Here is a 26,462-nt window from a genome sequence, read left to right on the forward strand (position 1 = left end):
TGTAGATGCATATGTATATATATCAAAATGTGTGAACATGTTCACCTATTTAAAACGTTTCATTTGTTAACAGAACACATGCTAAGATAACTACAGATGTCTGCAGAACTCAGCTAAAGCATCATTCCACACTTGGAGGATTTGTAAGATAATGATCCACCTCTTCCTTCCCCCATCCACAAATAACCAAACCAGTAAAAATTAACACCAATAGATAAAATAAGACATCTGTGAGAAGCTTTCAGGAAGACACTGTGTCCATGAAATACTTTGTTCTCTTGGTTGCCAAGATGATGAGGACTGGTACTGCATCGGTCAGAAGATTAGGGAGGGTGGAGAAAGTGTCAGGTAATAATCTTTTAAGATTAGAAAATAGTAGTTTACTCATGCTTGATGGAAATATGGCTCAGACTATTCCATTACCTTTTCATACCTGTAAGTATCTCCCAGAAGAGATTTATCTACCAAGAGAGGAGCTCAACGTGGCTCACTCAGACTGGCCATGTGATCTGCATGGGCTTCTATTGTATATTCGTACTTAGCTTTTCTGTTTAGCCATAAGCTTCTTGTAACTCTAGCTACAATGAGTTCACTGCTCAGATCATGAACACTGATGATTCAATAGAAATGGCGCCCTAAGCACAGGAAGTCCTACTGAAACCTCCATCTTGACCCTACAAAGCTGTGAAACAAATTAGAACTGAGGTCTCTACAAAGATAAGTGCTTGCCATGACAATAGATCTTCACAGAGACAAGAATAGGTTCTTCAGACTCAATCTGAGTCTGCCACCAGTGGCTCACGTCTGTAATACTTGCTACTCGTGAGGCTGAGATCAGAGGATTGCTATCGGAAGCCAGCCCCAGCAGGAAACTAAGCTCGGCTCTTCAGTGAACCATCAAAAAGTGGAAGTGGAACTGTGGATCAAGTGAAAGGGTGCTAGCTTGAGGGAAAAAGCTAAGGGACAGCACTCAGACCCTGAGCTCAAGCCCCAGTAATAGTACCCACAAACAAACCAAAAAGCAAAACAAGCAACAACAACAAAAACCCTCACACTCTGAAAAGACAGAAAAAAGACAGCAAGAGGGCAGTTTGTAAGACGTATACCTCTCCTTAGCCCCAGGATCCTTTCATTTAGTGAAGAATAAACATTTTAAAACCTCTAGAATTAGGGAAACCTCAGCATTAAACTGACATGCCATTCCTTAAAAAAAAAAATCTCTTTAATAAAAATGATACAGACTTATTTGGATCAGAAGTGTAAAGGCTGTTTTCTTGTTTTTTGCTTCTTTTCAAAACCAATATTGCACATGTGGGTAGCAAGCCACTTGTAACTACACATTTGTATAGGGCATTAACATCTCAAACCTTTTGTTGATAGATTAATTCACCCAAACTTCCCAGGAAAAGGGGAATTTTCTGTTTCAGAGGCATTGATGGCTTGTGAAAGATAACCCAGTGATTTAGGTGTATCATTTAAGGTTTTTGTGCCCAGTATTAAGGGAACTTGTTCAAAACTGATTTATTTTCATAGTGATCCAAAGAGTAAGAAAATATGAGTGCTGTGTTATACATGGCAATAAAGACTAGCAGGTCTCTCATTTTATATTGCTGAAATTCTAAAACTTGACGGGATATTCCAAAGCAAACCGTTTAATCGGCTAGTAGAGAACAACAAAAAAAAAAAACCCATCACATATGGCTCCTTATAAAAAAATCTGTTTTATTTTTTTCAGACATGGTACCATAGTCCAGGCTGGCCTAGAACTTGCCTAACATTCGGTTTGAGGGTTCAGACTGAAACCCAGAGCCCTCTTGCCTACCTCATTAGTGCTGGGATTACAGGCGTGTACCATCATGCCCAGAGTATAATTTATCTTCTGTTGAATTTGTAGTTTTAAACTGCTAAGAATTCAGTTTCCTTTAAATTACTCTATTAAAATTTAATTTACCATGCCTAACTTCTGCTTTATGCCACATTAGTGTTAATATCAATAACATATGTAGTATAATGGTTTAGAGATAAAAAAATATTGCTCGAGACTTTAAGCCTTAAATTCCTCCTGTGAACTAAGGGTGTGAATGCAGTGATTAGTGTGTTTCAAAAGCACCACATTTATTTAGACGTTTGTACTCACAATTAAATCACAGAGAAAGAAAACAAAACCTAAGAGCAACAAAACAAAACATTTCTGTCATAAAGAAATTAACATTTGCACAAAGAACTGTCTCTGTAATTATGTTTTCTTTCACCAAAAGCCTTAATACTAGTGACAAAGCACATCCCTTATTTGAACAGGCATGATGTTTTGGTAGTGTTCTGTTTCTTAATGATGATGCAGTTTTTCAATGTTAAAGGATTACTGATGAAGTTAATTTTACAACAATCATAGAGTTGCTGTGTAGTGTATCTGGTCAATACTGAGGATACGTTGATTTGTTAAAAATTTAATTAAAAATTAATTAATTACCTCTTATTGAGGAGATAGGAAGAATTTGAACTACTAGATCTCAAGATGCCATGGCCTTTAATTCAGAGCAAAATGAACTGTTTTCTTTGGAGATGTATTAGGTGGGAATGGCAAACACAAAGACCCGGACTGACGGGTGTCCATGGGGATATTATTCAACTACTCCTCAGTCTGGAAATTTCTGTACCTTTGATTCCAGTGTTTCTCATTAGGGTTGACAATCTCATCCCCCCGCACCGCCCCCGGAAGAACTGTAGGACCTTTAATGTCTGACACATTTGTACCCTGGCTCTGAGTTCAAAACTCCCTAAGTCTAGTGGTCTGCTTGAGACGTTTATTTTGCAAACTTAACAAGACCTAAAGCAAACTTCTTTTCCCCCTTGCTAACTAGGGCTTGAACTCAGGGCCTCTCATTTGTTCAAGCTGGTTTGCTTAGCTGGTGCTTTACCCCTTGGGCCACACATCTACCCAAGCTTTTTGAGTTACACCTCTATCCCAGTGTTTTGGTAGTTATTTGGAGATGCAGTTTCTCAGACTTTGGTGCCTGGGCTGGCTCTGAAGCTTCATTCTCAGGTTTTTGAGTGGCTAGGATTACAATGAGCCACCAGTGTTCAGTTAAAGCAAACTCTTTATTTTTTTTAATTATTATTATAAAGGTGATTACACAGGGGTTACAGCTGCGTAAGTCAGGAAAAGGCAAATTCTTGATTACAACTATGTTCCAAACCTATTTTTCCTAATCAGTACCAGTTATTATCTTTTTCTTCAGTTAATCAAATCAAACCAGGAATTACCCTTGCTTGAATCCTCTCTCTCCTGATCTTTCCTATCTAATAATCCATCACATAGTCTTTGTACCTCCACTACCATCAACACAAGCCATAAACACCTCTTGTACACATTGTAATCTTCCTTCTATTCTGCGTTTGCTCCCAGTCTATTCTTCACCTTGTAACCAACGTCATCTATAAAGAACAATCAGATAGGCAGACCACGCCTAACACCCCTTAAAGGACTCCCAAGCACAAACAGTGAAATCTGAGAGGGGCTGGATTCCCTAGCCCACAACCTCTCCCTCTCTCAACATGTCTTGATTTTTTTTCTGATCCTGGGGCTTGCACTCCAGGACTAGTTGCTGTCTCTAAGCTCCTTTTGCTGAAGGCTACTGCTCTACCACTTGAGCCACAACTCTACTTCCTGGTTTTTTAGTAGTTTACTGGAGATAAGGAGTTTCATAGACTTTCCTTCCCAGGTTGGCTTCAAACCATGATCCTCAGATCTCAGCCTTCTGAGTAGCTAGGACCACAGGTGTGAGCCACTGGAGCCCAGGAACATGTCCTTCTTAGTATCTGGCTTTCGACACCAAGATTATTTAGTGGCATCATGTCCTTTGATTGCTCTTCCCTTTGCCTATACAGCAATTTCCACAACTCTGGTACATTTTATTCACATAGTTCCTTCCTAGAAAGTACTTTTTTAAACCTTATTATCTGAATTTCTATTTTTCCTTCCTTCCTTTTATTATTATTACTATTACTATTATTATTATTTTGAGATAAGGTCTCACTATGGAACAGACTGGCCTTGAATTTTTAATCTTCCTGCTCCAGCCTCCTAAGTGCTGGGATTACAAAATTATATTACCACACCCAGCATGGTCTTGACATTTGCAAATTACATTTGCAACCAAAACATTAATAGACATGGCCTTTATTATTTTCTTTTCAGTAGAGCATGTATATGCTCTAAGAGATTACAATACTGTATAACATTTTTAAATAAAGATTTACTTATAAGACTTAAAAGATGTCGCTAAAATTTCACTTCATTGGTCCGCACTTCGTCACCCATTCACCATGTCAACAACGTCCTGGGCCAAGAGCATGCTTTAATCTTGTGCTCCATTCGATTTTGTTCTCAGCACTTATCACTGGCAAGCATTCAAACTGTTGTGATTTATGTTATATTATTTGTTATTATAATATTGTGTTATGTTCTTTATGCTATATTGTGTTCTGTAATGCCTTCCCTTCGCAATGGAGATGCCATAAGGACAGAGGGATTTTAAATACATTGTGGACGGTTAATCCCCCATACCCACAGTGGCTTGGCAAACAATTATCTCCTACCAGAACCTAATATCAGTATATTCTTATAGGATGAGCATTTTAAAATTTCTGCGATTAGTGATATTTGACATCTAATAAGCTCTGACTCCGGAGGGGCTGGAGTTCATCATCACAGGCAGCACAAGGGAACAAGCCTTTAGACTCCTCTGCGGGCCTGCGACACAGTGTGAGAGACGTCTCCGCCCTCTCAGCTCGGAGCAGCTCTCAGCAAGCAGAAACAATGCATAGAATCTCGCCAGGGACTCAAACGAGCCAACCTTGATTGTTCACCTGCCCTCCTTGGCCATCCCTATGGAAAGCCCAGTGAAGTTGAGGTCCTAAAGTTTCCCCTTGCTCTTGGCTTCTGCTCTGATCGCCTAACCATCTTCCTTTGTGGCCTAGTGTGGCGTTCTGGGTCTCCTGTTTGCAGGGCTGTAGGATGAGAGACTTTTCTTGTGCTTCTTCGGTGGTCACATCTCACTATCTCATAAAGGAATATAAAATGTTGCTTCTTGTTTGGGTTTATTCATATACCTAAGAAAGTTATTATGTATAGAAATTAGAAGAAGATCCAAGAGAATACAAAGAGAAAACAATGAACAATCTCCAGACACAGAAAACAAGGGCATGGGGAAAATGATGTGAATGGAAGGGTCTGGAGATAGATACCTGCGCCTTCCCGTATCTTGCTCTGGGACTGTGAGGATATTTGCGTACGAGTTCTTCAAATGCAGTCAACGCTTCCTCAATTTTTCCCTGATAGGAAGGCACAATTACATAAACAATAAATACAAATGAACAATGTTATTTAGTTTGGTTATTCAAAAGTCGCCAAATGTGTTTCTGAATTTAAAGATAATTAAGATTTTTACTAAAAGCTGCAATAGAAATGAATATATAACTAGAAATGAAAATATTTCATAAATATGTCTGAATTTTAAAAGCAAAATGCCTGACAATGATGCAAAATGACTTTGTTAATTGTGTTCTCCTATTGACATAGACATTTCTTACATGCTTTTCAGTGAAGATACTTAGGTTTTAATGGAGGTGGGGAGGATACTTTTGGCAGTAAAATCTCTTGGTTCTTTGAGAGATGAGGAGATTCTCAACACAGGAGGTTAGAAACATCTGTGTACAGGAAGAGGAATAAACACAAGAGCAAAGAGGACCATTTGGCCCTGGCCCCTGGTTCATCAGGGCTGATTTGACTCATCTGGCTTACTGAGATCCAGAACTCTCTGTGTCCGTGACCCTGCTCAAAGCTCATGTTGGTCCCTAACAAGGTAATCCAAGTGTCTTTTAGCGATCGCTTGCCACTGCTACATAAGAAGAAACTGAGCACTTGCAACCTATCGATTTTGTGGGAGGCAGGCTTCACCCAAGTACCATTCCCCAAGGGGGAATAAATGTCTCTTGGATTCCAATGTTTAACTCTGGAACATAAATGCCTCCCAAAGACTCACGTGTTAAATACTTAGTACCAAAGATAGTACTGTTGGGAGGCATGAAACCTTTAGAAGCTGGATTCTAGTGGAAGGATGTTATGTCGTTGGTGGTGTGCCCATGAAAGGGAGTTTGACATCCTGGCCCCTTTCTCTGTGCCTATGTCCTTGGCTGTCAGGAGGTAAGGAGCTTCTTCAGGAGACTCTCTTCTAAGATGCTTTGCTTCACCAAAGAAATGGAGCTAAGGACCATGGACTGAAAAGTCTGAAATTGGGACCTAAAGGAAACCTTTCCTTCTTTGAAGCTGATTATCACAGGCATTGGGCACAGTGAGGGAAAGTAGACTAACACACAACAGATCAAGGACAGTGGGAATCTGAATGAATTTCCATTCTTCAAGGTCTTAGTACCTACTAATACAAGTGTTCTATGTATGTATGTATGCATGCATGCATGCATCTATTTTGCTTTTCTGGTGGTACTAGGGTTTGACCTCTGGATCTTGCATGGCTAGGCAAGAATGTTACCATATCTCCCTATTGCACTATTGAGCAATTCTTATATAAAAAGTATTGCTCCTGATGACTTGCCTAATAGTTACCTGTTCCTCAATATAGCTTTTATTTTGCCCTTGGACCAAGACAATTCATTGGAGAGATGTCTGCCTGGACTGCAATGTTTTGGAATGAGGCCAATGGGCATAGCTGGAGGATTTGACAATAGAGCCACACAGGTTCAGTAGAATTTACTGTTGTGATGTTAGGATGCTATACATCTACCAGTGTGCCCTTTGCAGGTTACCAAGGCCTTACAGCAGAATGTTTCTCTCTGGACTTGGTGCAGACAGCTATTCTGATAACACTATGAATCTTTTAGTCTGCCTCTGTTTCCCTTGTTTCACATGCCAGCAAGTAAAGGTGACTTCATTATTAGCATAATTTAGATCCTCAGGTGTGAACTTTGGTGTGATGACCTCATTCTGGCTCTGTTACATTTTGCCTATTCTCCTTTTGAACTCTTCTTCAGAGTCTATGAAGTAAATGGAATACTTCAGTGTATAATTTCAAATCCCTTTGATTGCAGAGAAGGGCTTTACACAATAACTATTATTTAAAAATATTAGACGATCAAAATATGAACCCATTTATATACATCAATAGATAAAAAAAGAGACCACAAACTTGCATAGCACAGAATTTGACCTTGAGATGTCAATGAAGCTGATTTGGCTCTGTGTGGGGCACAACTTCATAGTCTAGTCCAGTATCCTAAGCTTCATCTTTGGAAAATACTATCTGTAAAATCAAGTCTAAAATGACTTAATTATCCTGATGGCTTAGTCAATAATACAACCCCCAGTTGTTTCAGAAGAATAGCATATGTGGCGGCTACTTCCTTCTTTATTTACCCTGTTATAGATTTGCAGTGCTCCTTGAGGAAAACATCAGAATTTCTCCAAATAAGCAAGAGTGGAGAGAATAGCCATGCATGGCCACCGCCTTTCATGTCCCACTGACTTACATACCCTCATGACGGAGCCTCTCCTTCCCATTCATTATTGCTACAGAAAAATCCTTCTCTAAAGCTGTTTGCTTGTGTTTTATCCCAGAAGCCACCTGTGCAATCGGCAGCCTGCATTTTCACATACGGAATCAAATGCACACAAAGTAGAAGCCACAAAATGAAGTGAGTGAGAGAAGGAGATTCCTGCTTCTTTTCTATTACAAAATTCAAATTCACAAGTAGTCCATGTCTTTACTTAATAAAATTAAACAAGGTGGACTTAGAAATCATTTTGTGTGATTAAATATAGAAGCAGTAAATGACGGATTCGCTATGACAGTCTTTGAGTCACTACATTTTGATCAACTGGTAAAGAGGCTAAGCCATCGCTTGATACTAGAGCCTTGCCTACTGCTCACCACAGAGGCCTTCGTGTGCATGGTATTTCCAACAGGCAAGGTCCATTGTCAGACTAATTGTCCATTGTTACCTCAGTTTAGTTCTAAAGTCACAGTTTCATTATTGTTATTTGCTTATATTCCCTTTGTCCCCCCCTTTTATTGCAGCTAACATCTTCTGGATTAAAAAGAATATATTACAGAAAAGCTAATGAAAATTAGTATAAATAAAAAAACAAAAAACTTTTCTATGAAAGACAAGCCTTTGATTGACAAAGGTATACTAACTGTATCATAATATTTTGGACCCCAGCAACTGCACAAATAGGATAAAGTTAGGGGAAAATAATTTCAGTTGTGTCAGTTGACCATTTTCAAACCATAACAACTAAAATGAGCAAATAATATTTCAAATTACCTCAAAAAATACAAGTCAGGCAGAAAATTGAGAGTGCATGTTAACTGTGAGAAGAATGTTACAACTACCACCATTTCATCTAATAAAAAACTATCCCAGGAATGTTGGGCTTATTTTCTTTTATTTTTCACTAAAGTGCTATAAAATTAAAAGCTTCCACTGATATTTGGCAATGCTGATGCTTGTGATTTTCTTTAAACACAGAGGATAGGAAGAATATTATTTTGTTTTCAACTAAGGAAACTAAAGCTCAAAATGGACAAATGATTTGACCACATACATACAACTATTATGTGATAAGGTGGTCTTGACGGGAACCTCTGCCTCTATCTATAAGTTACAATTCTTTTCTATTAATTCACTTCACATGAAAATGGGCAGATGTGTTAGGTATCAGATCGTTTTTCTTTAGTTACTACTTAGTTTTATGTCATTAAAAATGTGACAAACTTCTTAGTACATAAGCAATTACTTTGATAGATGGACATAAATAATGGGATACTGGTTTTATATCAGTATTAACATTGACTTATAAAAAATCTTTAGATGACTATTTAAACCACAATCAACTTAATTACATATCAACTTCACTAACTTGACTAATAAGCTCAATCTTATAAAATTCAAGACATATCCATGCCATCTGCTACTTATAAGAACAGGGAAGTTATTAAAGAAAGGCTTTGAGAGGGAATTGAGGAAACGAAAATTCGTTTCCTTAGAAAGCATTTGGAAAATAACAATTGTTCTAAATGTTTATTCCAAACTGGAAAGGGGGAGAAATTAAGACTAACCACTACATGTTCTAGTATCAGACCTTTTCAAAGACGTTTACATTCATAATCATCATCATCATCATAACAACCCAGAATACCTGCATATATTTAATGAAAAAAATCACACATTTCTATGTAAAAGAAAAACATCAACCTACCCTTTTACGTAGCTTTTCTGCAGCATCTAGTGCAGGTTTAATAGTCTTATCAAATTTATTTAAAAGTTTAGGCTTCTTTTTTTTAGCTGAAAGGAAAAAAAAAAACAAGGCTTATATTTTAATTTGCTTTTATTTAATGAGTTTAATGAGTTTGACCTCTTACTTCCATACTGACTTTTATCCTAATGACTCAGTTTGCTTTTCCAAAAGTCTCAGACAATGGGACCTCTAAGAAACTCTGGCATCCGTAGAGAGGATTTTATTGTTGACATCAGAGCATTTCCCCAATGTGTCTTTTCTATCATCAAGTTCCAGTTAACGTAGGTTTACTTACAACAAATAAAAAAGTTATTGACTTCTTAGGGCACCCCCCTAAAAAGGTCAACAGTCAAATAATAGCATGTGTTTGAAGATGTGAGTAAAATAATAACATGCTAATGAAGATGTGACACAAGCAAAAAAATATTAAACTCTCACAGTACCTAGTATCAAAAATTTATTCTGCCCCATTTTTACCTCTTTATCTTTAGTAGTTTCTAAATATTCCTAGAAATTCAGATTCCTTTTCAGCTTCTTTTCTTTTTTTCTTCTTTATTGTCAAAGTGAAGTACAGAGGGGTTACAGATTCATATGTAAAGCAGTGAGAACATTTCTTATCCAACTTGTTACCTCCTCTCTCATTTCCCCACTCCCCATTTCCCTCTCCTCACATGAGTTGCTGTACAGTTGGTTTAAACCATATGGTTTTGTAAGTATTGCTGTTGCATTGTTTTATCTTTTTATCCTTTGTCTCTTGATATTGGTATTTCCTTTCCCTTCCTTAGTTCCAATATACACATATACAATATCCAGGGTACTAAAACCAGTTACAGTAATATCAGGGGTAAAACTACAGGAAAAGAATAAGAGAAAAAAAAGGTACAGTTTGACATGGCATGTTGAAAATAACTATAACAATGATATACCACTTGTTTCCATAACTTGAAGTTCATTTCACTTAGCATCATCTTATGTGTTCATATGGGCATAGCACTGAACTATTGTGATCTTCTGCTAGGACTATCCTAGATGTGTATTAATTATTCATTATGAGGGAAAACATAGAGTCCATATTTCTTTGATCTGGCTCACTTCACTTAGTATGATTTTTTTTACAAGTCCTTCCATTTCCTTACGAATGGGACAGTGTCATTCTTTCTGAAAGAGCCATAGAATTCCATTGTGTATATGTACCACATTTTCTTGATGCACTCATCTACTGAGGGGCATCTGGGTTGGTTCCAAATTTTAGCAATGACAAATTTTGCTGCAATAAACATAGTTGTGCTGGTGGCTTTAGTGTGGTCTTGCTTGTAATCTTTTGGGTGGATTTTATCCTATCATGACAATTTTGATTTTCAAAAATATAAAAAAACTTGGGCTTTGCCCCCAATGTTTAAAACCAAACCAAACAAAGCCACAGGCATAATCTCTTCCTTCTTGTTGGGGAGGGGGGGAAAGCAAAATGTCTACATGTAGAAACATGACATGTTCATTCTGGTTATGTGAAGACCCTGGCAAACTCACTCAAGTTCTCTGTGCTTCACTGTTCTGATCACAGATATCCTTTGCTTCTTATTGGCAACTGATTGAAATTTCACTTTTAGTCTCTCAAAGCAGGTCTATAAGATACTAGGAAACACAATTAATTTTGTAGAGTCTAGATTTTTCAAAATGCTTCCCTAGGAAACTTTCTAAATTTTTATTTTTCAGTCACTGACATTATAAATGTTTTACCTTTTTCCAAAAAAAATTTATGAAGAAGGGAATAAAATGGATTGGTTATATTTCAAATCCTAACTTTCATTGTCAGGCCCTGTTGAATTATTAAGAACAAATAAAATCAAAAATTTGAAAAAAATTAAAAAATAGAATGCATGAGAAGAACATTAGTAATGGACATTTAGATTGTATAAAACAATGTTAAGTTTCACTGGCTAGATGCTCAAGAGTGGTATTGCTGGGTCATAAGGAAGCTCTCTCTTTATTGTTTTTGACAAACCTCCATACTGCTTTATACAGTGGTTGAATAAGGTTATATTCCCACCAACAGTGTGGTCGGGTTCCCTTCTGGCCACATCTCCTCCAGCATTTGTGGCTGTTAGTTTTCTTGATAATGGACATTTTAATAGGGGTGAGGTAGAATCTCAATGTTCAGTAGATTTGCATTTCTTTTATGGCCAGAGATGTTGAACATTTCTTCATGTGTCTACTGGCCATTCTTACTTCGTCTGAGAAGTTTTTCTTCGGTTGTTGCTTCTTTGAGGATTCACTAAAACTATTAGCACAACTATGTTCACTGAAGTCTTGTTCGTCATAACCAAGATATGGAAGCAACCCATGTGCCCCTCAGTGGGTGGATCAAGAAAATATGTATGTTATACACACTAGCATTTTACTCACCCATTAGAAAGAACGGTATTGTATTATTCATAAAGAAATGGAAAGACTTGGGGAAAATTATATTAAGTGAAGTCAGCCAGACCCAAAGAAACCTAAGTTGCATACTTCTACTCACTTACAGTAACTAGAATGTGCTGCTAAATCAACCAATAAACACATTGGATGACAAAAGAGAAAAAAAATACACTAGGACATGATAAATTATACAGGTCTCTAGGCATTCATTCACACAGAGTGAGACCAAAGAGGATATTTTTAGGAGAGGAACACAAAGGCAAGATAGCTATGGCATCTGATCTTACAAACTAATATTTATTGAAATGAACTCAAGGAAATGGAAACAAGATAGTTGTTTTTCCTTTTTCGGTGTTTTTGTTTTCTTTTTCTTTTGTCTTGTTTTTTCCCCCCTTGTCTTTGGGAGGGTATGGGGGGGGGGCCTGGAAACTATGAGACAAAAGGCGAACAAATGCCGCAGTTGTACTCACTAGACACTGTTGAGTTGAACTATACTGGGGTGGGGATGAGGGGGAACTGGGAAAAAGGAAAGAAAGGGATGAGATTACTCAAAAGGAAATGTATTCTTTATCTTATTTTTGTTAACTATAACCCCTCTGTACAATAACAATAAAAAGTTTAAAAAAAAAGACCAGTAATGACTTGTTCTCATTTCTATTTGTTCATAAAAGGTGTTTGCCACTATGGTGTGGGGAGAAGTTCACTTCCAATAAAAGACACAGAACCCCCCTACCCCCCAATTGAAGAGCAACAACCTAACCAGTCTCCCTCCTGTTCCCATGGACCACATCATTCCAAAGATATTTCTGAAATAAAATCTGTCCATGACACTGCATTGCTTAAAACACACTCATAGATCCCCAGAACACAAAAAGCAAAAACTTCGTTCCTTAAAATGCCATTCAAGCAACCCTGCTACTAATTAACTCCCCAGGAGACAACATACACAATGAGCATGTAGACAAAGCCCAGGATGCAGCTGTTAACTGCAGTTTTGTTCATAACAGCCAGAAAATAGAAAAAAAACACAAAGTCCCCAATTTTGGTTTAAAGGCATAGATAGTTTGCAGTGCTCAGTCCCCCAGTTCTCCAAGACCTCTGCTCTTTAAACTCACTGAAACAGTGGCCATTCCTCAGGAGATTGAACTCCAGAAAGTTGTCTTGAGGCTAATTGCAGTGTTTCACCCATTTCTCAGTCTCTGCCTTTTGAAGACTGGTCTAGGTGATTCAACTGTGCTCCCTTGCAGCAGCTTTTCTGCCTTTCACAAATAGCTCGTTGGCCTCCATTACCATCCACTGCTACATTACCTAGAAGCCCATACTTCCTTCACTTAGCCTCTCATGAGCCCTAATTCTCACATTTCTTTGACTTGTCTCCTGTTGCTTTCTCCCTAGAAAACCTTTGCCTTTGTTTTAAATTAAGAATATTTTATCTCAACATGTAATATCTAATTTGAGTGCCATTCCCTCTATCAAGTTATTTGAAGATGTAACTCAAAAAAAGAGAACAATTTCCTGTGCTCATATAACATTTTATTTCTATGAATATAAACTCTTTAAACTGTACTGAAATGTACATTCACTCCCTCATATTCACTACTATTTCCCCCAACTTGGGCTCTTGTCAGTTGTTCATTTCTATGAGGAAGGAACTGTCTTCACCTCATAATTTACATCCTGAAATTAGCCCGAGGCCTCTCCTGTAAGAATTCCCCAACAAATGCTTCTTTTTGAATTAATCAATGAACCATCACATGGTAGAAGAGGAGATGGCAATGTCAATTTGCAATTCAGGCATATCAGCTGCCTAAAAACATTACATTCAACCAAGGTAAACAAGGGAGAATTAGCTTGCTTTAATAAAACAAGTGTAAGGTTTGATGGAAGGAAACTGCCACACGGTTCAGGCAGAAAAGAGTTTACTGGGGGACAACAAACTCTGGGCCCACATGACATGGAGGCCTATGCAGACAGAGTGGAAGGAAAAAGAGAAAAAGGTTGGGGGATCGTGTTGAACTGGATTACATAGGGAAAGATGGGAGGTGGACCCACAGCGGCTGGCAAGTGATGTCAGAGCCTGGGCAACCTCTCGCTGTCTGAAGGAGGTATGACAGGGCCGTTCAGGAAATGACCTCAGTGAACGAGGAAGTGACCTCAGAGTCTGGGGTCTCTTGCTGACTCAGAGTCATGTGATTACTGGTTTCAGGCAGGGGAAGAGGAAGGGAGGTGGGGCTGTTCTCCCAGGTAGACCTAACAAGGACGGTTCAGTCTAAATTGTTCAGTGGATGACAAGGAGAGGGACAGAGGAGGAAGGTACAAGTTCAAGATACAAGTTCAGCTTTCGATAATCTCCATGAAAGACCCAGTGGAGGGGCTGAGATTCACCTCATATGTCAGAGTCCACTTGCATTTTTTCAATAGATTTAATGCAGAAATGGCAGAATAATAGAACCTCTCAGATTGTAAAAGAGTTCAGATTATTTTAGTAAAACATTACAATTTCACAAAGTAGCCTCTTTTCATGCATCAAGTCACTGCCTAATTCCTTATCAAATTCTGTATTTCTGACACAAAGGTCTTACTCTGTTGCCCAGGCTGGTCTCAAACTCCTAAGCCCAACACCCTCTTCTCCCTCTGTCTTCTGGCTAGCTAAGGCCTACACGTATTTGTCACTGTGTCAAGAAAAGTCTCTGTGGACACTAGGCGGATGTTCTTTGGGCATTTTCCCTGCACATCTGTGGCTCACGCCTGCTGCCCACTTTATAAAAAGATGCACACAGGACTGGAGCTCGGGGTTGTCCCTGGGAGACTCCATTGTTGATGTTCTTTCCCTCTGTGCTCTATCTCTGGCAGCTGGCCCAGAAGTTGAGCAAGTAGGGTGTTCCTCAGAGCTTCGAGTGTGATGACAGAATGGAATTAACTATTAGTATAAGTATTATGTTGGGAAAAGGAACTAGCTGAACTTTGTATTATTTGTCTGCAAGGATAAAGGTAGTTAAATAACCATAGTAATTTTCTTTCATTGTGTAACTCAAACACTCGGTATTTACACATTACCCGGTCATACCCAGGCTGAGCAGAAGAATTATAGGGTGTGAATCTGGACACCAGTGTAAGTTCAGTGCTATCACTTCTGGGGTGCCGTGCTTAAGTATTGCTGATCCTTCATGTCTCCATCGAAGACACAGGACAACGTGTGACCAACCTCAGAGAACAGTCCTGGGCATAGAGCATCGCTGTCTATAATGTCTAACTACAGTATCTTATGCTACTTACTTTAAAGTTCTGCCCCTTAACAAATCATGTTAAGTGAGGTACGCCAAGCTCAAAGAGACAAATAGAGCATGTATTCTCTCATATGTGGAAGCTAGATCTAAAATAAAACTGGACATTATAACCTGTACAGGACTCTAGCATTCACATCCAATCAGTTAGATCGAAGGAGGATATATATGTGTGTGTGTGTGTGTGTGTGTGTGTGTGTGTGTGTGTGTGTGTGTGTGTATCAGTAGGAGAGGAACCCTTTGGGTTCCAGGTTCTCCTGAACATGTAAGATTCTATTCATCTTAACAAATTCCAGGAAACAGAAACATTGGTTATGTATGTTGTTGTGAATAATGGTGGTGGTGTTTGTGTTGGCTTTTTTTTCTTTTCTTGCATCTTGGAGGTGTGGAAAAGTATACAATACTGGATACACTATGTTGAAAATGGACTATGAAACTTGGGACAGGGACAGGAGGGGAAACTGGGAGAATGTGAAGATGGGGTGAAACTGTCCAAAAGGGAGCTATATGCATTATCTGAGCTGTGAAATGATAACCCCTCTGTACAACAGCTTAATAGTAACAATAGAATTATGTAGCTGATTTTGGTACCCTGCATATTGTATATGTGTGTATTGGAACTAGGGAAGGGAAGGGGAACATCAAATGGAGAGACAAAGGATAAAAGTCAAACCAATGCAACAGCAATACTTAAAAAACTATATGGTGTAAACCAACTGTACAACTCATGGACTGGGGTTGGGGAGGAGGAGAGGGGGGGAAATTGAGGGAGGAGGTAGCAAGTTGGGTAAGAAATGTACACACTGCCCTAAGGATGAAACTGTGACCCCTCTGTACAGTACTTTGACAATAAAGAAGTAAATTTTAAAAAATTCCACTCTTCTGCCATGTACCAGTGTTTCATGCTTATAATCATGGCTACTCAGGAGGCTGAGATACGCAGATTGTGGTTTGAAGCCAATCCAGGCAGAAAAGTCCTTGGGAGATTCTTATTTCCAAGTAACCACTCAACAACTGGAAGTGGAGCTGTGATTCAAAGTTGTGGAGCACTAGCCTTGAGCAAAAAAGTGCTCAGGAACAGCACCCAGGCCATGAGTTCAAGCCCCACGACCATCAAAAAATAAATAAAAATTCTACTCTTTAATAGGAAATGTATGCAGGAAACATAATAGGAAATTTATAAGCCTATTCTATTAGTAACTACTTAAGGAACTTTTCATTTTAACCATTTGTTTTGTGGCAAATATATCCCTGGTAGAAGTCTGAGGCAATGAATTACTTACCAGGCTCTACATGCATGCCGTCTGAATGTTCTGAGCCCACAGGTATACAGCCACGCTCCAGGCTTCCCTTGTGTCCCAAAGCTCATGGCATTCATCTCTAATTAGCCTCCCAAAAAGCTGGAATGGGGCTATGACGCAAGTGGTAGAGTGATAGCCTTAAGCAACAAAGCGTATGGGCAGCATGCAGGGCCTGAGTTCAAGCCCTTGGACCAAAATAAATACACAAGAACGGAGACTAAAATGTAAGGTCAAAGAAGATGTTGAAGAAAAATATTCTCTAAGATGCATATGAAGCTATGATAGTCATGAAAAGCATTGTACTGTTAATTCTGTTAACGGTACCATTAACCCTATCTGGGAGATATATATATATATCCATCTTCCTGTATTCAAGTAGGGGGTTATAGGAGCTGAATGTAGCGGTGTCCGTGCCTGTAGTCCAGCTACTTGGGAGACGATCAGGAGGACTGTAATTCAATGCCAGCTGGGGCACAAAGTTCGCAAATAAGCCAGGCTTGGTGGTGTACCTGTAAGCCCAGGCACGTGGCAGGCAGGCAAAGGCAGGAGGGCCCATACTGAAGCCTACCCCAGACAAAAGTGAGAGGCCTTTACTAAAGCACAAAGAGGCTGGGAGTGTGGTTTCAGGGGTAGGACACAGGCATTATTAGTACAAGTTGGAGGAGGTCAAACTCCAGTTCTGCCAACAACAACAAAAACCAAAGTTACATTTGTTATTGTAATAGAATCACCAAGGGATTCCAGTATGAGATAAAAGCAACCTCAGCTCGGCACCAGGGGCTCACTGGTAGGTTGAGATTGGACCTTGGGCAGGAGAAAACTCTGAGACTCTTATCTCCAACTAAAAATCAGGACTAAAAGAAAAAGAAAAAAGCAGGGCAGTGGAACTGTGGCTCAAATGGTCGGGTGCTAGCCTTGAACAAAAAAGCTCAGTGAGGCAGGTGCTGGTGGCTCACGCCTGTAAATCCTAGCTACTCCGGAGGCTGAGATCTGAGGATCATGGTTCAAAGCCAGCCCGGGCAGGAAAGTCTGAGAGACATTTATCTCCAATTAACCACCAGAAAACCGGAAGTAGCACTGGGCCTCAAAGTGGTAGCAGGCTAGGCTTGAGCAAAAAGAACTCAGGAACAGCACCTAGGCCCCGAGTTCAAGCAGCTGGAAGGAAAAGGACAAAGCCAAAGCAAAGCTAAGGACCGCCCAGGCTCTGTGTTCAAACCCAACCCCCCTCCTCTACATTTATCTTACAAAGAGGAAAGTGTACGAGTTAAACGTGACAAGAAGCAGTAGTACATCACAGAGCTAAAATAATCCTGTCTGAGGACACGGGATGAAATCCCTTTTGCTCTGCACAGGAACGGCATGCCTCCCAAGAGTCCCGGCAGGGGGGCTGGGGAGGAGTCCTCAGCCCAGTTCCTCCTCATTTAAAGGTGGGAATTGTGCGAGGTGCTCCCCATCGTGACGCTTCCCACTGCTGTCCTGAGCAAATCTGCGGGCAGATTGAGGGACATCAGGTAATTTGCAAGGGGAGAAACCCAATCAGCAGACAAGCACCCAAGGGCTTCTGGCAGGAGCCTTTGTTTGTATTCTCCGTAAGTCAGAAAGGAAAATGAACGTGTTTGATCCAAAAATAACCCCTCCCGAAGCTGCTTTCTCCAAGGCTCCCACCCCACATGACAGGTGGGGGCAGTCAGTGTTCTGGGGAAGGGCCCAGAACGCTGGGCCTTCCCTCTTTGACTCCTAGGGCTCAGGACTTGGTCTCCTTTGGAATTAAACAGCAGCTACAAACCAGCAGGAGTTCCATTCTGCAAAGCTGAAATAGACCACTCCACATAAATTTTTTTTTTTTCAGCTAAGAGACAGTAACTACACAATCCAGTAAACATTATATAAAGGGCAATTGTTTCCACCTGCCCCTCCGTGGAAATGACGCGAGAGTCAGCTGGGAGCTTCCACAGAGCCGGCAAGTATTTCAGTTTGTTAAATGGAGTTGGCTCTCTCCCCACAGGGTTATTTTAATAAATTATACATCACTCCCCTTCTCCAGTAATAATCCTTTAACAGATGTGACCCCATATGCTAAATTAGAAATTTCTAAGACGCTAAGTGATGTGTTTACAGAAAACGCTTCAGTGCCAATGCAGTCCCACGCTGACCAAAGCTCGCCCCGCTTTCCACGTGACCTCCGTGTGTCCCGTGCCACAACAGCAGAGCCATCTTCCACACAGCTTTAGCTATCAGTTTAACTATTTGACTCTTGTAGTTCTCTGGACCTTACTTTGCTACCAGCAACAACAGGAAGAGGTGAAGGGTGTTGCTCTGTGGTACAGAGCGAGCTGAACATAAAAGAGGCGGGGGCTCAATCCCCAGGACGAAAACACTTACCTAAATAATAAATAAGTACTTATATAGATAAATATCAAAAAGAAACAGAGAGCTGCAGACACACTCTAACACAGTCTCTGAAAGTAGGAAAGACAGGCCAGCCCCCACAAAGGTATCTGTCAAATGGTGTTGCAATGGCAATGTATGGAGATAAATAGTCACACACTTCAATGGCCCCAAAACATCTCTGCATGACACAATGACTATGTTCATTAAAATCAGCTTCCTAGTCTCTAATTACCAACAGCTCAATTATAACAGCATATATTCTAAAAAGGCAGACAAACATGCTTAAAACATCTTTTAGGAAAGTACCAGAATGTCTTTCAATGGTGCTTCAAGGTGTTTAAGACCATCTTTAAATATTTGTTTCCATCAACATCAAACGCAGCAATCATCTGAGATGTCAACAGTCTGCCTGATAGTCAGTGTTTATAAGCTCTAACAGTGATTAGATTTCTTTTAAGCTAATATTAATTACATAGGATTCATAATTTTCCTAGATATCATGTAAGTTTTAGGTATCATTTCCGCACATAAGTAGAAATCTTTCAAATCAATCTGACAGTGAGAAAAATCTCAGGACAGCCCATGGAGTTTTTCCCCGAAACTAAGACTGAAACCTGAGGTGATAGAAGGTATTAGCTTTGGGGTTTTGGGTTTTCTGAGGCAAGAGTGGCAGATAGGATAAGATGGCTGCACACATTCAACTGGCAAGCTAACCAAAGGGATTTCAGTGTTTACAAAATGATAATTAATTAGTCAATTTGTTTATTTATTTATTTAAAGGCAGGAGCGTTGCATAGCCAGCAAAAAAAATCCTCCAAAAACAATGCAAAAATTGGCATTTCAGGTGGATCAAAGCTAAAATAATGTAGCAAAAAAAGATATACACTATAAGAAATGTGAAAGAGCTAATGCAAGGAAATGAAAGGAATGGAAAGAGCAACAAGTAAGAGTAAGTTCTATTTTAACGTCTTGGAAATTGCTTTTGTGTTTGTTTTTTTTTTTTGGTCAGTCATGGGACTTGAACTCTGGGCCTGGGCGCTGTCCCTGAGCTCTTCAGCTCAAGGCTAGTGCTCTACCACTTGTGCCACAGCTCCACCTATTTTAAAGTCTTTTAAATGCTAATTTTTTTAACAAAATATAAGTATGATATATGTGTTTGGTGCTTATGGAAACTGTATTACATCAACAGCATACAAGTTAGGGGGAACAGAATTAGAAGTATATTATCACCAGGATTTTCATGTGAGGTGTTATAATATCATTTGAAGGAGTGTGCTAAGTTAAAGATGTATCTATGAACTCTAAGGAAATCACTAATGTAACCAGAGTTCTAATAACCCAGCAAGAAGATAAAATAGAAGCATAGCAGTTATTCAATGAATCCAAAGGAAGGAGGGGAAGGAAGAAAAAGTCTACAAAGAAGAAATGTGATCAATAGAAAGCACACAACAAAATGATAGGTTTAATTCTAATCACATTAACTGTAAAGATCCCAAGTTAAGATCTCAATTAAAAGACAAAGAAATACAGGTGACATTAAAGAAAAAGAAATCTCAACTGTGTGTTAACTATGAGAATTACATCTCAAATATGGAGACATGAATAAAAGTAGATGGGAAATGACATACTATTGTAATAATGGTCATAACAAGACTGCCTGTTAAGGTGAAAACTGAGATAGATTTCAGACTAAAGAATATTATCACTGACATAAGGAGGTGACACAGGAATTCACTTAGGGAGAACATAATAATCCAAGTAATTGGTCATCTAGTAACAGAGTCGCAAAACATATGAATCAAAATAGCACAATCAAATGAGTATAAAAATCTGCAAACTGACCAATTTGATAATTCTACTCAATAACTGGTAAAATAGAGAATATAAGTAAAAATACAGAGAATTTGGACAATTATGTGAAGCAATTTGACCTAATTGGCATTTCTAGAAAAACTTCTGCACATTAGCCAAATACAAACTTTTGTAAATGTATCGAGACTATTCTGAGCTTCTACTTAGAGAGAGAGAGAGAGAGAGAGAGAGAGAGAGAGAGAGAGAGAGTTAACCCTAAAGTAAGTAGAAAAAGGAAATAAAGATGATAGTAGATAGAAATAACCTGGAAAGCAGAAAAATAGTGGTCAAGAATAGTTAACAAAATTTAAGTTAATTTTTGAAAGATAAATAAAATTGATTTTAATAAACCCCACCAAACTGATCAAGAATACAGAGATGAAACACAAATAACTAATCAGGAATAAATTTAACACCAGTAAAAATTCTATTATTATTTAGAGAATAACAAAGTAATATTTTGAGCAGTGTTAACCCAGTTAATTCAACAAATTAAATGAAATGAGCATGATAATCAAAAGTTACAAGCTAAAAAAAAATTACTTAATAAGAAACTGAATACAAATTTAAAAAATTTAATTTGTGATTAAAAAATCTTCCCATAAAGAAAACTTTAGCTTTAATCATCTCCACTAAGAATTTAACATATAAAGAAGAAATAACATAAATTTTGGAAGAGATGGGATTGTTTCACAACTTCTTCGATATCTTTACTACTATGACACAAAAAAAAACAGGCAAGGAGACATTATAGGAACATAAAGCTACAAGCTGATATGTATATATACAAATACTTTCTAAACAAAATTTTGGCAAATCAAATCCAGTGGGCACTTAAAGAATATTAACTCAAAAATGAACACAGTTGGTTTAATAGTTGGAAATTGATTAATAAAATTTATGGTACTATCATTATAAAAAACAAAAAGCGGTACAACCATTTCATCAGATATAAAATGAGCCTTTATCAAAATCTATAAAAGCCTAATTCCTAAGAAGAACTTTAAACAGTATAGAAATAGAGGAAACCTTCTTAACCTGGTAATGCATGTCTGTGATAAATCTAGACCCAACATAATATTGGATGGTGAGGCTAAATTCCTTCTATACATCCAAGATCAGGAATAAGACAAAATCAGCCACTCTTTTAATTACATTTTCACATAGTATTTGAGGCTCTAGCCATGAAATTAGGCAGGAAAAAAAAGACAGGTGAAAGCATCCTAATTAGAAAAGAAAGAATTACAACTGTCTTTATTCACAGATGATGTGCACAACTTTGCAGGAAATCTCATAGGATCTATGAGAAGCGACTTGAAAATAGAAGTCAGTTTATCAAGGTTGCAGGATACACAATCAAAACAGAACATCCAATTTTATTTCTATATTCTAGTAACAAAATAGTAGGAAATTGAAATTATAGACTAGTCCTACTGAAAATACCATCCAAAACATAACATATACAGAATAAATCTGATAAAGGATGTGAAGCACATGTATATGGAAAACTATAAAACATGATGAGAGAATGATTTCAATGACCTAATGAAATGGAGACATAGCATGCCTTGACACAGACAAGGTGACCATTTTTCTCAAATAAATATATGAACTTTCTGTAGTCCTAGCCAGAATCACGGCAGGCTCTTTTTGTTTGATGAAAATGGACAAACTCATTCTAAAAATTGCTAGAAAATGCAGAGACTCTACCATAATCAAAACAAGTGTGAAAAAAGACTAATACATCCTTATATCAAGAAGTGTGTGTGTGTGTGTGTGTGTGTGTGTGTGTGTGTGTGTGTGTGTGTACTGAGGCGAGTTCAGGGACTCACATTCTTGCTCAGAGCATGGAGTCTACCATTCGAGCCACATCTCTAGTTTTGCCCTTTTGCTGGTTTATTGGGGATAAGAGTTTAATCGGACTTGTCTGTCTGGGCTGGCTTCAAACCTCAGTCCTCAGATTTCAGCAAGTAACTAAGTCTATAGGTCTGAGCCACTGGAACCTGGCTTCAGGACTTCTTCTAAATCTACAGTAATCAAGACAGTGTAGTATTTATATAGAGACAGAAAAATAGATCAATAGAATTGGAAAGAGTTTAGATATTCATACCTGCGGAATAACTACTTTTTCAACAATTGTGCAAAGGCAATTCCATGAAAAAAGAATAATCTTTTCAGTAAATAGCTCTGGGTCAAATGGATAGCCTATTTTAAAAGCGAACTGCTACCCATACTTTTGCTGAAAGTTGAGAATTAATTTTTTAAGTGGCTACACATACCACATGAGCCAACCATTCCACGCCAATGAAGTCCAAGAGAAACAAAAGCACAAAGACCTGTGCAGGGCCGTTCCTCACAGATTTACCAGACTCAAACTGCAAATGACCCAATGGTTCATATATCAGTGAATGTATGAACAAAGTGAATCACATCAATATCAAAATAATTGCTTAGTATAAAAAAACTAGATACCTCCCCAAACCGTGACAACAAGATCCCACAAAAGAACAGTGCATGCCATATAATTCCACTTACACAAACTTCTAATAAATCTAAGCTAATGCAAAGGACCATTTGTGAACCAGCAGTTATCTGGGAAGAAGTACCCAGGGCACTTCATGTGCAACTTTGGGTCCCTGAATATACTCATTATCTTGACGGTGATGAGAATTCCATACATGTCAGAAGGTCAACCTCTTTCTTAGGTGAAGCTTATTGTATATCAGCTATAACTCAACAAATTCATTATATAAAACCTTTAACAACTTAACCACCATACTATTACCATCTTGAAAGACCATACTATTATCACTGAAGGTCTTGCCTCTCCCCTCTAGACCCATTCTATGTATTCAAAGATGGAATATGAAGGATTGACCCCCAACCTATTGCCCCAGGCTCATACAGACACCAGGCAAAACCCTACGAATGAGCTGACCTGCTTTATTGTGCATAGAGGGCAATTCACCTAAGCCCATCTGTAAACAACCCATCTGTAAACAATCCATTATGGGTCCAAGGACAAGCCACCAACTTCCTAGACCTGGTGGTGCTTTCAATAACCTCTGCCTCCTTGCTCAGACTCGTTATAAGCCTGGTCCCAAATTCACCCTGTGGCACAACCTCCAAACCCGTGGGAAGGTCTGTGCCCCTCGCTGTTCCTCAGTAAACAGTCCTCGCGTGTTGATGATCGAGTCTGGCCTATTCCTTTACCCTTCTCCTCCATTCTCCCAACAATCATATCTTAGAATTAAGAATAGTTCTGAATGTCATAATTGGATTCTGTCGATGACTAGTATATTCATTTCCACGATTATCTTAAGATTTTACATTTTGTAAAAGAATGTGTATTTTGAAAGCACAATGAAATCTACCAACTACTCTTTGAAAAAAGAGGAGGATAAAAAGAGGGTACGAGGGCTGGGGATATAGCCTAGTGGCAAGAGTGCCTGCCTCGGATACACGAGGCCCTAGGTTCGATTCCCCAGCACCACATATACAGAAAACGGCCAGAAGCGGCGCTTTGGCTCAAGTGGCAGAGTGCTAGCCTTGAGCGGGAAGAAGCCAGGGACAGTGCTCAGGCCCTGAGTCCAAGGCCCAGGACTGGCCAAAAAAAAAAAAAAAAAAAAAAAGAGGGTACGAGGTATGTAATAAAGAGGAATAACAAGGTCAAAGTACTTGACATAGAAATGGTCAATATCACAATAAACCTGTATGTAAAATTAATTTATGCTAATAAAATACCCAATTATTGTCATATTAATAATGATCATAATGAAATTCTTTTGTTCTATTAATATATGCTATAACTTCTGCCTCAAAAAGAGATAAGTATCTAAAGAAATACTTAAAAAGAGTTCAAAGGAGGTACTGAAGAGTGGTGATGTAGAAAGGTAACACATGTAAAAATTTATACTTTGATTCTGTTCATCAGAAATGATATCTAAAAAGAAGTCCAAAGGCAACTGGTTTTGTCTGAGGAACAATGGAGTCAGAACTTCCCACACAACTTTTTGTCGTGTTGACTGTCCACTACAAATCACTTACAGAAGAATACCAGTTACAGTTTAGGATATATCCACTACTTTTATATGGAAAAGAATATGACAGTGCTTTTGGACCTATTAGTCTAACTTTCTCCATTGCAATGATGTGGTAATTGTAGATTTTCCTGAGCAATGTGAATGACAGGTGTTGAACCATTTTGGCACATCACAAGAGCACCCTGCTCGTTAGTGTGAGGGATAAAAAGAGAGACCACATACAATCCCCACCCTCAAATACTTCAGACATTAGAAAGTATGTGTATGGTTGGAGGGTGGAGTAAATAAATGACTAGAATAGGTTGCAAATTACCATACAAGAGAAAAATCACAAAGTCTTTTGGGAGTATAAAGAAACAAGCTATTACACATTTAACTAGAGCAATAAGGAGAATCTAGAAGCACAAACCTAATTTGGTGTATGGGAGGAAAGGAGAAATATTCCAAAGGAGCACACAACTCTTGAGGAAAAAACAGGAAGGAGGGAAGTTCAAAGATTTGTGAAGACTCTAGTAGCATTCCGTGGAGTGCGGGATTAGTGAGGGTGGAAGCCATCACAGGCAACTTAGAGCCAGATTATAGGGTTCACTGAACAATATCCTAAGGAAAAATCACTATGCCCTGAAGACAAAGTGCGATCACTGTTCTGTTTAATGAGTGAGAACGCAACTATGTCTGAAGTCTCTCTTGGCGCAGGGACACATAAACAGCAAAGAGAGAAGGGGTAGATGGTGTTTAGAATGTAATAGAGACATCACAAGGCTAAAAGAATGGCAGTGTAGGCAGAAGAGGGTGATTTAAGTAAATGGTTAAATTTTAGAGGAAAAAGGCCTTGAAAATAAAATTCATAGGCATAGTTAACTGTGAGCTTATCAAAAGTAAAAACAAAAATTGTCCTTTTTTTTTTTTTTTTTTTTTGGTGCTAGTAGTAGGTCTTGAGCTCAGCTAGGGCTTTGTCCCTCAGTGTTTTTTGTTTTGTTTTGTTTTGCCAGTCCTGGGCCTTGGGCTCGGGGCCTGAGCACTGTCCCTGGCTTCTTTTTGCTCAAGGCTAGCACTCTGCCACTTGAGCCACAGAGCCACTTCTGGCCATTTTCTGTAGATGTGGTGCTGGGGAATTGAACCCAGGGCCTCGTGTATCCGAGGCAAGCACTCTTGCCACTAGGCCATATCCCCAGCCCCTGTCCCTCAGTGTTTTTGCTCAAGGCTAGCATTCCATCACCTGAATCACAGCTACACTTAGGGCCTTTTGCTGGTTAACTGGAGCTAAGGATCTCACGGCCTTTCCTGCAAGAGCTAACTTCAAACCACCAGCCCGAGCCAGTGGGGCAAGGAGCAAAATGGTCATATCTTATCAGTAAAATCATATTGAGATACACTTAATTTACTTCAATAAAATGTCTGTGGTCATTTAGATGATTGTGTTGCTTAACGTAATGCATGACTGGACGTGCGGCAAGTCAGAGAGAGGGCGTGGCATTCCAAAACATCACAGGCTATTGTGAGCCCAGAGACAGGCCATGTGTTGTGATCCTTTTTATGAATAACTGTTGTGCAGTTTATTTTTATGCAACAGCACACCACATGTTGTGGGTTTTAACAGATGGCAATCTCCTTTTACCATGGTTTTAAGCTTGCACACTGGGAACAAAAACTATTTATACAGTAAACACTTTAGCTGATCCTTTCTTTGGACAAGTTTAATTAAAGAATGTGATACCAACTGCACAATCAAGGAGACTCATGGGAGGGAGCAGGAACTTGCTTCCTTGCTGAATATATTATTTTATCTCAGCAATTTAAAGCGTACATGGAAATTAATGGCACTATGGAGTCTTATAATAAATCCCTGAAGCATTTA

At 38.8% G+C, this 26,462-nt stretch overlaps 1 protein-coding gene across 1 annotated transcript in view; it reads right to left on the bottom strand.

Moving 5' to 3' along the window:
• The window catches only part of Asph (aspartate beta-hydroxylase), a 191,147-nt gene that overhangs the window by 51,588 nt on the left and 113,097 nt on the right, over positions 1–26,462 (bottom strand). Inside the window, exons 17-18 of the mRNA XM_048358864.1 lie at positions 9,278–9,363; positions 5,248–5,334 (exon numbers count right to left, since the gene is read on the bottom strand). Coding sequence (XP_048214821.1) covers positions 5,248–5,334; positions 9,278–9,363 — 173 coding nt within the window. The remainder of the gene's footprint in view (positions 1–5,247; positions 5,335–9,277; positions 9,364–26,462) is intronic.

This window comes from Perognathus longimembris, chromosome 12 (assembly GCF_023159225.1).
Source record: "Perognathus longimembris pacificus isolate PPM17 chromosome 12, ASM2315922v1, whole genome shotgun sequence".
NCBI classification, from domain to species: domain Eukaryota; kingdom Metazoa; phylum Chordata; class Mammalia; order Rodentia; family Heteromyidae; genus Perognathus; species Perognathus longimembris.